The sequence below is a fragment of the Caenorhabditis remanei genome, chromosome X, assembly GCF_010183535.1.
Source record: "Caenorhabditis remanei strain PX506 chromosome X, whole genome shotgun sequence".
In the NCBI taxonomy this organism is placed as follows: Eukaryota; Metazoa; Nematoda; class Chromadorea; order Rhabditida; family Rhabditidae; genus Caenorhabditis; species Caenorhabditis remanei.
The window spans coordinates 6,340,883-6,354,259 of NC_071333.1; the positions used below are offsets into that span (position 1 = coordinate 6,340,883).

Genomic DNA, 13,377 nt, shown 5'->3' on the forward strand with positions numbered 1-13,377 from the left:
TGATTTGACAATCAAGTTAATTTTCTACATAAGCAAATTAGATTAATCTTTTATTTTTTAAACTTTACTTCAGCCTTCCATAGACGTTTATTCTGATACTCTAAAACATAATGTAGCCAAGGTTCCCCCTTTGGTTACCCCCTTACTTGGCTACCAAAGGCAATCCGACGGTCCCCTCTGGTTTTGCCCACAAAACTAGGACCATCGGAGCCTTTAATTACCTTTTATTCAATCTGTTTATTAACAATGTTACAATTATCATCGTTATTTCCAGTTATCTGGTTTATATTAAAATTATTATAAATTATTCTAATTCAAATTACCGCCCTAAAGACTCAAAACTCCGCAAATGCGCTCCAACAAACCCAACTCCTCTCCATTCTCACACTATTTTCGCCGTGACGCTAATGTCGTCCCGCGCGCGCGGTCGCGTCGCGTGTCCGCGACGCTTCTTGCTCAGTCTAATCTTTTTAGGCCAGAGTTCAGTTCGTCTCGTTCGTTCGGTTGATGACGGTCGGTTCGCCGACCGTCTCCGTACAGTTTTACCTTGTACGTCCCGCCGAAAGAGTTGTTGAGGTGGTCAGATGTCAGCACTATACCTTTTCTGTGCCATCTGTACCGAGCGCGCGTTAGAGTCTAGGCCAAATATACTTTATCCGGTTTTTGGGACTTTTAGTCTCTTTTTCCCGCCGTTTCAGTTCCCGCCGCGTTCGTCGTCCATTTTCGTCGCCTCTTTTCCTCTTCTGGACACGACGCTCTCCAAATTATCTTAAATTACACTTTCTCTCTATTTTGTTATACTTCGAGGAGAATTCCGAGAAGAAAAGGTTAAATAAATGGGTCACTGATTACTTGCGTTCTTTCGTTACACCGCTTATCCGCTTACACTCACAATTTATGCCGTTTACACTTTATTTTGGGATGATTTCTTATTTCTCCTTGAGAGGCAACAGTCTCCGACCGCTAATTCGTTACCCTCTCAACATGGTGCATTACGACCGTTCAATATTTTTATTGATTGGCTGTGATTTTTACGTTCCGTCGATTTTTTCTTTACCGTTCTCTCTCTTTTTTGAGCGTATTTTGGTTCCCGCCGCTGTTGGAGTAGTCGTTTTTTGTGACCCTCGTGTCGCAAGACTCCAGGCGAACCGGAGTAGTCGTTTTTTGTGACCCCTGTGGCACAAAACTCCGGAAAAACCAAAAAATAATTCCCGCCGCTGTTGGAGTAGTCGTTTTTTGTGGCCCTCGCGTCGCAAAACTCCAGGTGGACGAAAGAAAATCAATATATCGACAAAGTGAGCGAAAATCATTACAAAGAACCGCGTCGGCATCCCGAAAATCCAAAATTACGGCTTGTGAGTAGGTGAAATAACGTTAGAATGCTAATTTATACCCTGAAACACCCTTTTCTCGTTCTTTTCCTCGTTATTTCTCTCTCTTTTCTCGTTATTCCGTCATTTTTTCTGGACAGGCGACTATAAACCGTCACCCAGACCTGTCATTCGAATATTCGAGACAGAAAACCACCTTCACGCGTAATTACTGAGTAAAACCTGATTCATCCTCATTTTCTAATGAAAATGTGTGACACCGGTATCACATACGCTACAAAACGGTGTTAAAAAATTATTCCATTGTCATTTGCCCACAAATATTCGAAAAATTTCGAAAATCCGTCGAAATTTCACCGGAGAATCTCTAAAAAGAGCTCCGTAAATCGACACAAATTTGAATTCCACAATGAGAGTACGGTACGCGACCGCAGGCTCCGTACACGGGCTGCGTACAATTGCGGACCGCAATGTACAAGATCCTACGCGCACGAGTTTCGAAATTCTTTTTTCGCTCGGGCCTAAATTTTTTCCGCTCCTTGTACTAAATTCTCTCTCGTTTCGTTAATATTTTACTTAAATATTATAAAAAATAAACATTCTGAACATTTTCAGACAAAAAATGTGGCATGGCAACCAAATAATCACTATCAAAGAAGTCAAAAACTCCAAATCTACCATCCCGCCGTCTGGCAATTCCGGAAACGTCGCATTGCTGATGAATCCCGCCGATGGAGGAAATTCCTTCGAAAGAGTGAGTATTTCTTAAGTGATTTTGGAAAAATTCGAGAAAAAATTACGAGAAAAATGACAAAAATTCAAAAAATCGTTAATTTTCTCATAAAATTTTCGGTTTCAAGGCTAAAACCTAGCCAATTTGTGAAAAATTCTCAAAATTATTTACTCGCTTGAGGTACAAAAGGCTATTAGCCAAGCTTTCGGCAAAAATCATGGCGTTCATGCTAAAAAATCAAAAAATTTCGTAAAAAATCGGTATCTCATACGATTTTCGGTAGAAACTCGAATATTCTTGGTTAACCCCAGGTGGGATTACAATAAATACGCTGGAGCTTCATTGCTCGTGCTGTGTTTGTTGGAATTTCTCAGGGAAATACCACATTTTTCGGGATTTTCGACCAAAATCTTCGAAAAAGATCATGCAATACGCGAATGAAGGCAAAAACAGAGCGATAGCGTGGCGATCGACTCTAATATTTTGGATTTCTCTGAAATCAAGCCTAAATATCCATTCAATTGCTCATTGCATACAACTTCAAGCAAAAATTCTATCATTTTGAATAAAAACATGCTGAAATATACCGATAAAACGCGAAAATTTACTAAAAATCGATAAAAAAATCATCGCTTCAAGTCACAAAATTGTATACCTAATACTAATTCTGTCATTTTACAGAAGCAGATCCCGCCGATGAGCCGACGTGAATCCACACTCACTCTGAGTGCGTCCCTAGAGGACTTCGGAGAATTCCACCACGTCCAGCATCACTTCGGATGTCTCAAACGGATCAAAGCGACCAAGTCGCCCGATTCAAGAGAGTTGAGGACTCAATCAAGGTAATCAATTTCGATAAGCGAGCTCATGAACAGTTATTCATGATTCAGAGCCAAGCCAAGCGACTAGGTCCTGCCGTCTCTACGATCTGACAAGGCAACAGTCATCAGAGGATTCGGAAACACAGTTCCCGCCGGTGCTACAAGTCCCGCCGTCACTTCCAGATGATAGCCCACATGGCCCATCCCCATCTCGTGAAGCATAAGCTTCTGAAACTGAAGAAGATGGGAATCGATTGGAATGTGTCGGTGAAGCGAGAACGTGTCAGGAAAACAACACCGAATCCCGCCGTTAGCTTGAAGCGAAAAAATGCTAATTAATTGTTGAAACCTCATTGTATTCTCTCATAAAACCACTGTCATACATTGTTGATGTTCCTTTTAAGACACTTCTTAAACATATTCAACTATTTTACATATTCAGACGTGGAACACACGCGCTTCTGTTACATCAAACAGTGACACTCGTCTAATTTGTAACAACTTCGTTACAGATGACTTCTTATGAGTCACATGCTGTTGCAACTAATGGAGCAAGAGCACTGAAAGTGAATAAGAAGACAGAAGTCAACAAAGTCACTCTCCTCCCGCCGAACGATATGCTTTTCGATACGTCTTCGGGGGACGTTAGAGATAACAATCAGGTGACCAAGAGCCAAAGAAGGAAGGGAGTTCACAAGTCGGAGCCAGTCAAGGACACGTATCCAGCAACTCCTCCCAAGCGTAGAAAGCTCCTAGAGCAAGATCCCGCCGATGAGAAATCAGATTCAAGTGAACTGATTATTTCATCAGCTGCCATTGGTTCATCATCAGTCGTTCAAGCTTATGCTTGTCTAGGTATCACATTAATAGCATCAAACCTAAACAAAGATGATCCTTCTTCCAGAAGACGTCCCGCCGTTCTGTGTCCAAAACAACGAGCTCTCATCCCACATCTCACATCTCATTCGTTCAATGGATAGTGCGATCAACATCGCGAAAGCCAACCTCAACGATCTTCGAGGTGTAGCCGATCTGTCTCAGAAAGGCACTAACGAAGAACAAGAGATGGTCAGGTTGGAAAATATCGACCGCATGGATCGAGTACACAGGAAACTTCGACAATTGACGTCTATATATGACATCTCCGTCGGGAGAATCCTAAACTATGTGACACGTGATCGTAATCCCGCCGAGTTGGAGAGTGACACGCAGTCCAAGGAAGAAGGGAATCATACTCCGGTAACACCTCCTACAAGCGTGAGTTAAAGAGAATTACTCGAAAGATACCCTCATCTGAAGACTTTTCAGAGAGGACGCGTTCCATGCGAGCAGGACAATCCCTCTATATACGAGTACTCCCGCCGCTCTACCGCCGTCTCTCAAAAGACCAGCCAATAAGGTATGGCACATATATCACCATGATAGTTAACAACTATTGATTATTACAGCATCCCAATTCGGCATCAACTCAACGAAGACACTTCTTCAATCAGAGTACTCCCGCCGCCTCCTCCCCCCGGGAGCGTAGCCAACGGTCCTCATACTGATTGCATACTATATCCCGCCGCTGTTAATCATATTCTTTTCGTTGTTATCTTTAACGGGACATGTTGATAAAGACCCATCCTTGCAAATAAATTTGTCATTGTTATCCATATCTGTTCTTTCTTTTTTGAAACCTAAATGAGTCATTCTACTCTGAACATACTTGCTTCCAAAAGACCTTCATGTGGAGAGTCCGTATTGATATGAGATGATAATGAGAGCAGCCCGAGACGATCTTTTCGAGCACAAAAAACTAGGCACTTTAGCCACAACTTCTGAGCTGCTTAAAAAGCACTCAAACACCAAGGGGATGATAAACCCTTATAAATTTTCAACTAAAATCTGGGTGTCACGGGTACGTCCCAACACTTGGAAAAACAAGACGCAAGAATAAGTTCGAGCGCAAAATGATACTGAGTACAGGGTACGTCCCACATTCAGTAAATTATACAAACAATCAGATAAAAAATAATCTGTTTGTCCCGCCGTTGGTTATAAAAGCGTATAATTCGAATCAAATCATTAGATTCACAAACGCCTACCAATGGCTTCCCACATACAGTCTATACACGAGTAATATACTTCACTCTAAAAGACTAAAACAACTCAGAAAAGTAGAAATTCGTGACAACTGTCACCTACTTTGTACTGAAAAACAAGAGCACAAGCTCTAGAATTACAATACTCAAGACGGAATCACATAATGATAACTCATTATAAAAGAATCCCGAGTACAGAAGTCCCGCCGGTGAACAAAACGCATCCAAAAGATCATGTTCAATGGTGTAAACTTCTAAAAATACAACGTTCCAAGAAGTAGACGTTCACACAACATAATGAACTACTTCGGAACACACAGAGACATCAGACGTAACATCCCGCCGTTGTTTCAGCTGTGCGAAAAGTTGCCAAGCACATGTCTCAAACACGAGAAATTCTAACACACTAGAATTTATAAGATCAAAACCGACTCTAGAAGAACTCAAATCTTCGAAAAGTTTTCAATTATGGTAGTGTAACATCTAAACTACTAGCATTGTATCGATTGTCCAAGTAATTCACTGTCATGTGCTGACAGCGCGAGTAAGCCCTCAATTGATCATGCAAAAAAGAAACCCTCTTCATACGGAAAGGCATCCCCTTCCGAAGAGGTGATATGTATTCCAAAAGTTAGGTTGTAGATTCGTCTACAATTGACAATACTGATCGGATCTTAGAAATCATAAACTATGGCGCTGTCGGTAACCGAATCCGTGTTGTATCAATGACACTGTTGTATCGGAGAGAGCCGCCAACTCTCGAAGACCCGACCTATCACTCTATATTCCCTGCACCACAGACTTTGACGGCTGAAAGATGTCTATAAGTGGCAGTTACAGATTGAAGCAGAAAGAAAGTTGTCTGTGCCGGAATGGCCGTTCTGGTACGCAGCGGACCCTATAGAGTGAGAAGTCGGTAGCGATATTTCACGAATCGAGCCTCTGGTTGGCAGCCAGAGAACTTGATACAAGTCCATTGAATATCGCACTACAGCGAGATATAATATGACCAAGGCCACCGACAGGGCGGCGTTTTTATCACGTTCTACTATCATATCCGTATCGATTAATATCGAATACGTTTGTGAGAACGCGCAGTCTGGAAAGTCATGCAAGAAATGCATAAACATACAAGTTCAAATGCGAATCACGAGCAGAGTGATAGCCACAATGGCACACACATCCATTGCTCTTATCCAGGTAATGCGTGATCTACATGACTGCAACTTCTCTCAAATTCTAATCGATATTCCTAACTGCAAAAGTCAAAGTGACAAACGAACGATTCCAATACATCACTGCTACATTGCTAGAGTGATCTGAATCGTGTTCGTGTCCTTTGATCTGGAACGGTAGCACATCAAAGTATGCTACTGCTCACATCAGTTTGACCTACGTACCATAACCAGGCCAGGTTATGTCGATTTCATCGAAGCTGCGACCATACGGCTGTACGTAGTAATCAGAAAAGGACCACGGTCGACCTTTTCCCCTACACATAGGGTACTGTAGAGTACATGTCCGACTTCTGGACCACTCGGGTTACGACGTCAATAACCCAAGACATGCACACTCGTATGTATAAAAACAAAACATGCACACTCGTATGTATAAAAATCACTGATATCTAACGATATCAGGCGGATTACTAGCATAAGTCGGTAATCTTAGAGACGAACTCCCAGAGCGTCTATAAAAAACCCTTCTGATATGGGATTATATCAGGCGGATTACCAGAAACCGGTAATCTTAGAGACGAACTCCCAGAGCGTCTATAAAAAACCCTTCTGATATGGGATTATATCAGGCGGATTACCAGAAACCGGTAATCTTAGAGATGCATGCGTATCTATAAAAAGCATTCGTAACACTCCTACTGACCGCGCACAGCTATTGACCTGTCACCACAGGAATACGTAGTTATCTGGAAAGTAGCCCCTACAACATTCGAGAACTCACACACCAGACTAGATCCGGTGAACTCTCAAGTTCACCTACATGCATCTAGTAGTGTATAGTTCCGGATATAACATTATTGAGAATTACAGTGCATCAAGAGGAATCCTCTTGTACTCATCTCATGCCAATACGACGATTCCACGAAGGTTAACATCAATCCTTCAAAAATCATTCATTCCATTTTCAGTTGACTGGTTTCGTTGTCTCTGACAAGCTCTTACCCTCTCCAATGATGTCCGGTCGCTCTCGCCGCTCGACATCTCCATCCAACAGAAGTCCTCAGGCTCTTTCGGCTCTGTCGGAGCCGGAAAAGCCTCGTATTCGAGCGAAGTCCCGCTCAAAATTACAATCAAATACGCTCACGCAATTGATTGCCGGGCAAATCAAAACGACGATCACAAGAACAGTAAAGAAAGCCGAAGAACTCCTTGCGGAGTCGGAAGCTGCTTTGAAATCCTTGTGTGATCCCAACAATAAGATCCTTGAATGCATTGATCAAGAAATGCTCTCATCCGCAGCCACACTTGCCTTCGACATGAAGGACACGGCATCTCGGATCGAGACACTTGACATGTATATCTACGAACAGTTCCAAATGCCAGAGATTCTAAACTCTGCGGACAGAGAAACACATCTCCGTGACGTTACCAACGTTTTCATTGAAAGCGGTGCTGATCAGATTCTAATCAAAATCAATACATGCATCGAAAACATGATAGAAGCTTTGGCTAACCGCGGCCAACCGCTAAGCGGCTTCCAGCACAGCTTCAGAGTTGCGGATGACATCTCAACTGACGTTAATCCCGCCGATGATAAGAACAGTAACAACGAGTCGAAAACCGTTCGCACTCATAAAGAGCCAGCACCTACGGGAGCAGGATCGAAAAACTTATACATACGTTCTCCATCAAACTCAGATTATCCAGTCACGTCATCTGCAGCAAGCGATCTGTCTTTTATGGAAGCTGCAAAGCATCATACAATTGCATTCAAAAATACAACGAATGCTAACATTGAAGCACAAGTGGCTCTAGAAAGAAACGTTCCAACTTCTGACAGAGCTGAGTTAATCAGATCACGAACAACTAAAAGATCACACGCAAAGAGTTTGGTGATTTCTGAGTCGAGTAACGCGAAAAGATATGAGCAAGGAGATACGTCTGAATCCGAAACGGAATCACTGAGCTCCACACCGCCTCGTACGAAGCGTTCCCGCCGCCAATGCGCAGAAAGCCGAAGTCGAAGCCCAAAACCACAAAACGAAGGTCTACAACTAGACGCTTTGATTGATCTCTTGCCAACGTTCGATGAAAATGGTGACTTAGAACTCTTTGAAAGAATGTTTAATAAATTTGTCATGTCAGCGGAAGCATTGAGCCCAGAAGGAAAATACGCAGTGCTAAGAGCCCATATCAAGGGAGAAGCAGAGCAGTGCATATCCCAATCAAAGGATTCAGTTATTGCCATTGCAACAACATTCGTTTCTTTGAACAGAGTTTACGGCAAAGTTGACAGCAAGCATAATCTAATGCAAAAGCTACAGCAATTGCCATTCCATCAATCAGATCCAGAAGCCATGCGCCTGGATTTGGTTGCTATATCAGTTGTACTTCAACAAATGATAGACAGAGGAGTTCCCGCCGATGACTATTGGACTATTTGGGAGGTAGCCCGAAAACTTCCAGAAGACTTGAGAAAGAGTCTGGCTAAATACAGTGTCAAAATTGGCGATTCACTCACTCATACAATGGTCATTGACCGCATCAGTAGAGATATCGAGACACTAGTCATGGATGAAATCTACAAGAGTCAAACCGGTCAACAACCATTGAATGAACTCCCGCCGTCCTATGCGTCAGTAAACTCTGCAAATGCGAACCTGAACTCGGTTTCGTCACCGACCGCTCAAATCTCTCCAAACTCACTGCACAAGAAACCACGCACATTGGTGTATATTCCAAGTGATCATCCCGCCGAATACATTGACCCGGCTACCAACCTCCGATTGGAAGGTTACTACGCTCCAGGAGCGAAAGGTGCTAACCTGAACATCATTCACCGCACTTTCCCATACTGCAAAGCCGAAAAGTCAAAGTGTCGGGCGTGCTACGGTAAACATCACGAGATCAGATGCACGCTATCTAGTGCCGAGTTCAGACGTCAGTGCAAGAAAAAGAGATTATGCCCAATTTGTACTGAAAAGCATGGCATCAAAGAATGTACTGCTCAATTCCGCTGCGGATACTGTGATGGTCTTCACCACATGGGCGGATGTCCAGCCAAAGAGTACTACAGAAACAAAGAGAACTACCCAGCAGGTGCCAAGCCGGTGAGAAAATTCTTCCGTGGCACAAAATCCAACAAATCTCAGTAAAGGCATTACGGCAGGCACAGAGTCAAATGTACCGAACTCTGTGTCATAAGCTGACTTGCCAACAGCAATATTAAAATCACTTGCTAAAGATAGATTTTCCTGCTTGTTCTACTAATTCCGTTTCTGATAAAACTGTTCTCGTCCCGCCGTTGGAGCCATCACTAACCTAACAAACCAATAAGCTCTTTTATTTTTCAATTTTTTTCTATATATACACATATATAGTTTTTTTTTTGTTTTTTGTTTTCTCGAGCTAACTGTTCCAAAGCTGAGGATCCAATAAAACTGGACACACTGATGTTTACCAACTTTTTCGCAAGATCGAAATTCTAACAAGAGTATAATGCTAATGCCTTATTGTGACTACAATCACTTTACGCCTACATTGAGATGTCAGAGTGAGTAACTCGTCTGGCTCTGGTCGAATCGGGCGCTCGATTGTCACTCTTCCTAAAAAGCAACTAAATAACTCTTATACCTCATGATCTTGAAACAAACACAGTAATCAGTCCAAAGATCCAACAATATCAGCCAGAACGATAAAATTGTATTCAAAGCTCTTCTCCGATTTCCAAGCATCCACTGTACATCATGATCGTGGTCAAGCCAGGTCTTCCAAATAGATATTCAAGGCTCCACAATAATCCAATGATTGACCAAGATCACAATCTGTGTAGTGCCATAAAAACACGGTGAAACGAATGAAAAAAGTTCTTGCCAAGCGTATATTGCTTTTGATTCAAGTTTAAACCAAGTACCGTGATACTTTTTCCTACTCGGAAGATCACTGGCATAGATTCCGTTGCAAAGATCGTACAACCGTTACCAAGGCTCACTATTCCCGCCGATGGTACATATGCAACATCTCAAAAAAGAAAACTTGGTCACATTGCTTATGGAAAAAACTCGGAAGAAGAGCAAAATTCTAACAGAGTAAACATCTAAAAACAGAGAAGTTGCTTCCAATGTTGCTGAAAATGTCAAACTGTACATGTTGATCTCACTAGTCTGATGATCGCTTACATCCAGCATGAAGTAATGACAATAATTGGAAGAGTCTCATCCCAAATGAGCTGCTACCCGTATGGGAGAGCTCTGTGTAACACCTTCACAGACAGAGTGATCGTCATCCCTAGACAGCTTACGACGGAAACGAATTTTCCGAAAAAATCTTGCCTATGTCTAGCAGTGCGTCACATGACAACTGTGCGGCAGACTGTTACGCCTACAATGTCTTGGGTGAGAGACCACCAATTGTCACTTCATTTTCAGCAATACAAGATCCCTTTGCGAAATTACAAGGACTGATTGACACAGCAATGATTCTTGACAGTAACAGTCGTCTAAGCTCAGTAACTGCCCATTGAGCTCCAATATTAAAGCTCGATCCAGTCCCGCCGAAACAGTCCAGACTGTAGGCATCAACTACCACCCTCACAGCAACATATTTCTCTCATAAAAGTATTTCAAATTGTATTAGCAACATTCAAAGTCCAATAAAATACTAAAAATCCTATCATGGGCAAGCCATACGATGAAACAGCCCACCAAGTCTGATTTATCAATCAATTGATATAAAACAGACAAAGTGCTCAGCAACAACGAGCCTCCCAAAGACTGTGAGTCTGAAAGCTGTAATTCCCACCGGATATCGAGTATCAAACTTTGTCAAAATTTAAATCACAAAGTACTCAAGGAGCACTTATATCGATACATTGTATAAATTGTACAAATTCATACTAATTAACCCAATTTAATTCCACAATATAACTGTCCAAAAGAAAAACTGCTCCATTATCAAAAGACTTTACATTCTATAAAGTCAAGCTTGTACCTCTTGCCGACGTATACACATCAGATACTCTTCACTCGAGTACAGAGGTTTTCACACAACCCATCTGGATAAGTCGCATCAAGCTATCTGACTGGTACGAAAAATCTGATCGATATCTTCCGTCCAGAGAGCATACGGAAAAAACGGCTGTCGCCATTGCGTCCCGCCGTTGGACAGGTGGTCATCATTGAAAAAAGATTCTAAAAAAGGCAAAATTGGTCATCGGCAATCACCATCAGTGTGAACGTGACGGACAATTTCGCCTTGAGATTGTCTAATGCTAGGCAATGTAGATTCACGTGCATTCTGTCAGCTGATTCCGCTGGAATTAAATCCACTGAACCGCCTAAAAACCACAGCGGAGGATAGCGCAGATAACGCACAGGACAATCGTCCTAAAGAATTGCCAGCTCCCGCCGTTCTAAAAGATAAACACATGAGATATGCCAGAAAGGCCACAAGATCAGCCAACCTATAACAGAATCTAAAAACTATTACTAAAACTTATCAAAAATTATTCAATTATTCACCACCACTGAACCCAAACACCGATCAACTCAAGAATCTCGATGATGCAGATTGTGAATTACACCAGTCAAGACTGGAGGTTGAGGGAAATCCCGCCGAGGCTATACTTTTGTAGTGGCCGTCGGGCTGAGTGAGAGCATACTTCTCTCGCAAACAGCTACAGACTTGTTCACTAACTGCGTCAAACTTGCTGAAGTGCAGGAGCCCGCCGTCCCCTCCCCCCGGGAGTGTAGCCAAGGTTCCCCCTTTGGTTACCCCCTTACTTGGCTACCAAAGGCAATCCGACGGTCCCCTCTGGTTTTGCCCACAAAACTAGGACCATCGGAGCCTTTAATTACCTTTTATTCAATCTGTTTATTAACAATGTTACAATTATCATCGTTATTTCCAGTTATCTGGTTTATATTAAAATTATTATAAATTATTCTAATTCAAATTACCGCCCTAAAGACTCAAAACTCCGCAAATGCGCTCCAACAAACCCAACTCCTCTCCATTCTCACACTATTTTCGCCGTGACGCTAATGTCGTCCCGCGCGCGCGGTCGCGTCGCGTGTCCGCGACGCTTCTTGCTCAGTCTAATCTTTTTAGGCCAGAGTTCAGTTCGTCTCGTTCGTTCGGTTGATGACGGTCGGTTCGCCGACCGTCTCCGTACAGTTTTACCTTGTACGTCCCGCCGAAAGAGTTGTTGAGGTGGTCAGATGTCAGCACTATACCTTTTCTGTGCCATCTGTACCGAGCGCGCGTTAGAGTCTAGGCCAAATATACTTTATCCGGTTTTTGGGACTTTTAGTCTCTTTTTCCCGCCGTTTCAGTTCCCGCCGCGTTCGTCGTCCATTTTCGTCGCCTCTTTTCCTCTTCTGGACACGACGCTCTCCAAATTATCTTAAATTACACTTTCTCTCTATTTTGTTATACTTCGAGGAGAATTCCGAGAAGAAAAGGTTAAATAAATGGGTCACTGATTACTTGCGTTCTTTCGTTACACCGCTTATCCGCTTACACTCACAATTTATGCCGTTTACACTTTATTTTGGGATGATTTCTTATTTCTCCTTGAGAGGCAACAGTCTCCGACCGCTAATTCGTTACCCTCTCAACACATAACATCACTCGGGCAGTCATCGTGATATTTTTCTTTACAACCAAACCATGTTGTAAATTTTACAAGAGTAAAGTCCGAGAAGAAAAAAATAACTATTGCTTAGACCATAACCAGGACAGAATTTTTTTCTTAAAAATATGAGATCAGAACCAAAAACCTCACGTTTAGTTGTGAAAATGTCTCACAGCTTTGGCAAGGAAGAAAGATGTATATTACGAATTTTCTTTTAAATATTATGCTGTTACAGTGAGACGTACATGGGATTCAACAATTTGTGTTGGATACATGAAATAAATTTTGTTTGATTATTGAATGTTTTGCGATACAGTTTTTTCGGAACAAGAGAGTTGGGTTTTGAAAAATCCATTTCAATTTGTTCATAAACGAAAATAAAATGTGACCTGAAATGAAGTGATCACCAAAACCGCAGCTAATTGGAAGAATAATCGATTTTCAAGCACCGGCATTCAAAAGCAAAAACGTTTCATTTAGATTCAGTTGATATATTTCAGGAACGTGAGTCTGTTTTCTACTGATACAAAATGATCCAGTCTGAGTTATTTTTCAAAATCAGATCTGTGAAAAGGCTACTCTATTCGAAAACTAAA

General features: G+C 42.1%; 2 protein-coding genes across 2 annotated transcripts; both read left to right on the top strand.

Annotated features, from left to right (window-relative positions):
- Positions 1-1,953: 1,953 nt before the first annotated feature.
- Positions 1,954-2,973, top strand: GCK72_023204 (uncharacterized protein; the record flags this gene model as incomplete). The annotated part of the gene is made up of 3 exons (XM_053735284.1): positions 1,954-2,085; positions 2,746-2,906; positions 2,955-2,973. 3 exons carry the CDS (start codon positions 1,954-1,956, stop codon positions 2,971-2,973), a joined length of 312 nt encoding a protein of 103 aa, XP_053578850.1.
- Positions 2,974-3,080: 107 nt separating this feature from the next.
- On the top strand, positions 3,081-4,283 carry GCK72_023205 (uncharacterized protein; the record flags this gene model as incomplete). The annotated part of the gene is made up of 4 exons (XM_053735285.1): positions 3,081-3,194; positions 3,398-3,740; positions 3,790-4,142; positions 4,194-4,283. The coding sequence occupies 4 exons, from the start codon at positions 3,081-3,083 to the stop codon at positions 4,281-4,283; spliced, it is 900 nt and encodes a 299-aa protein (XP_053578851.1).
- Positions 4,284-13,377: the final 9,094 nt, after the last annotated feature.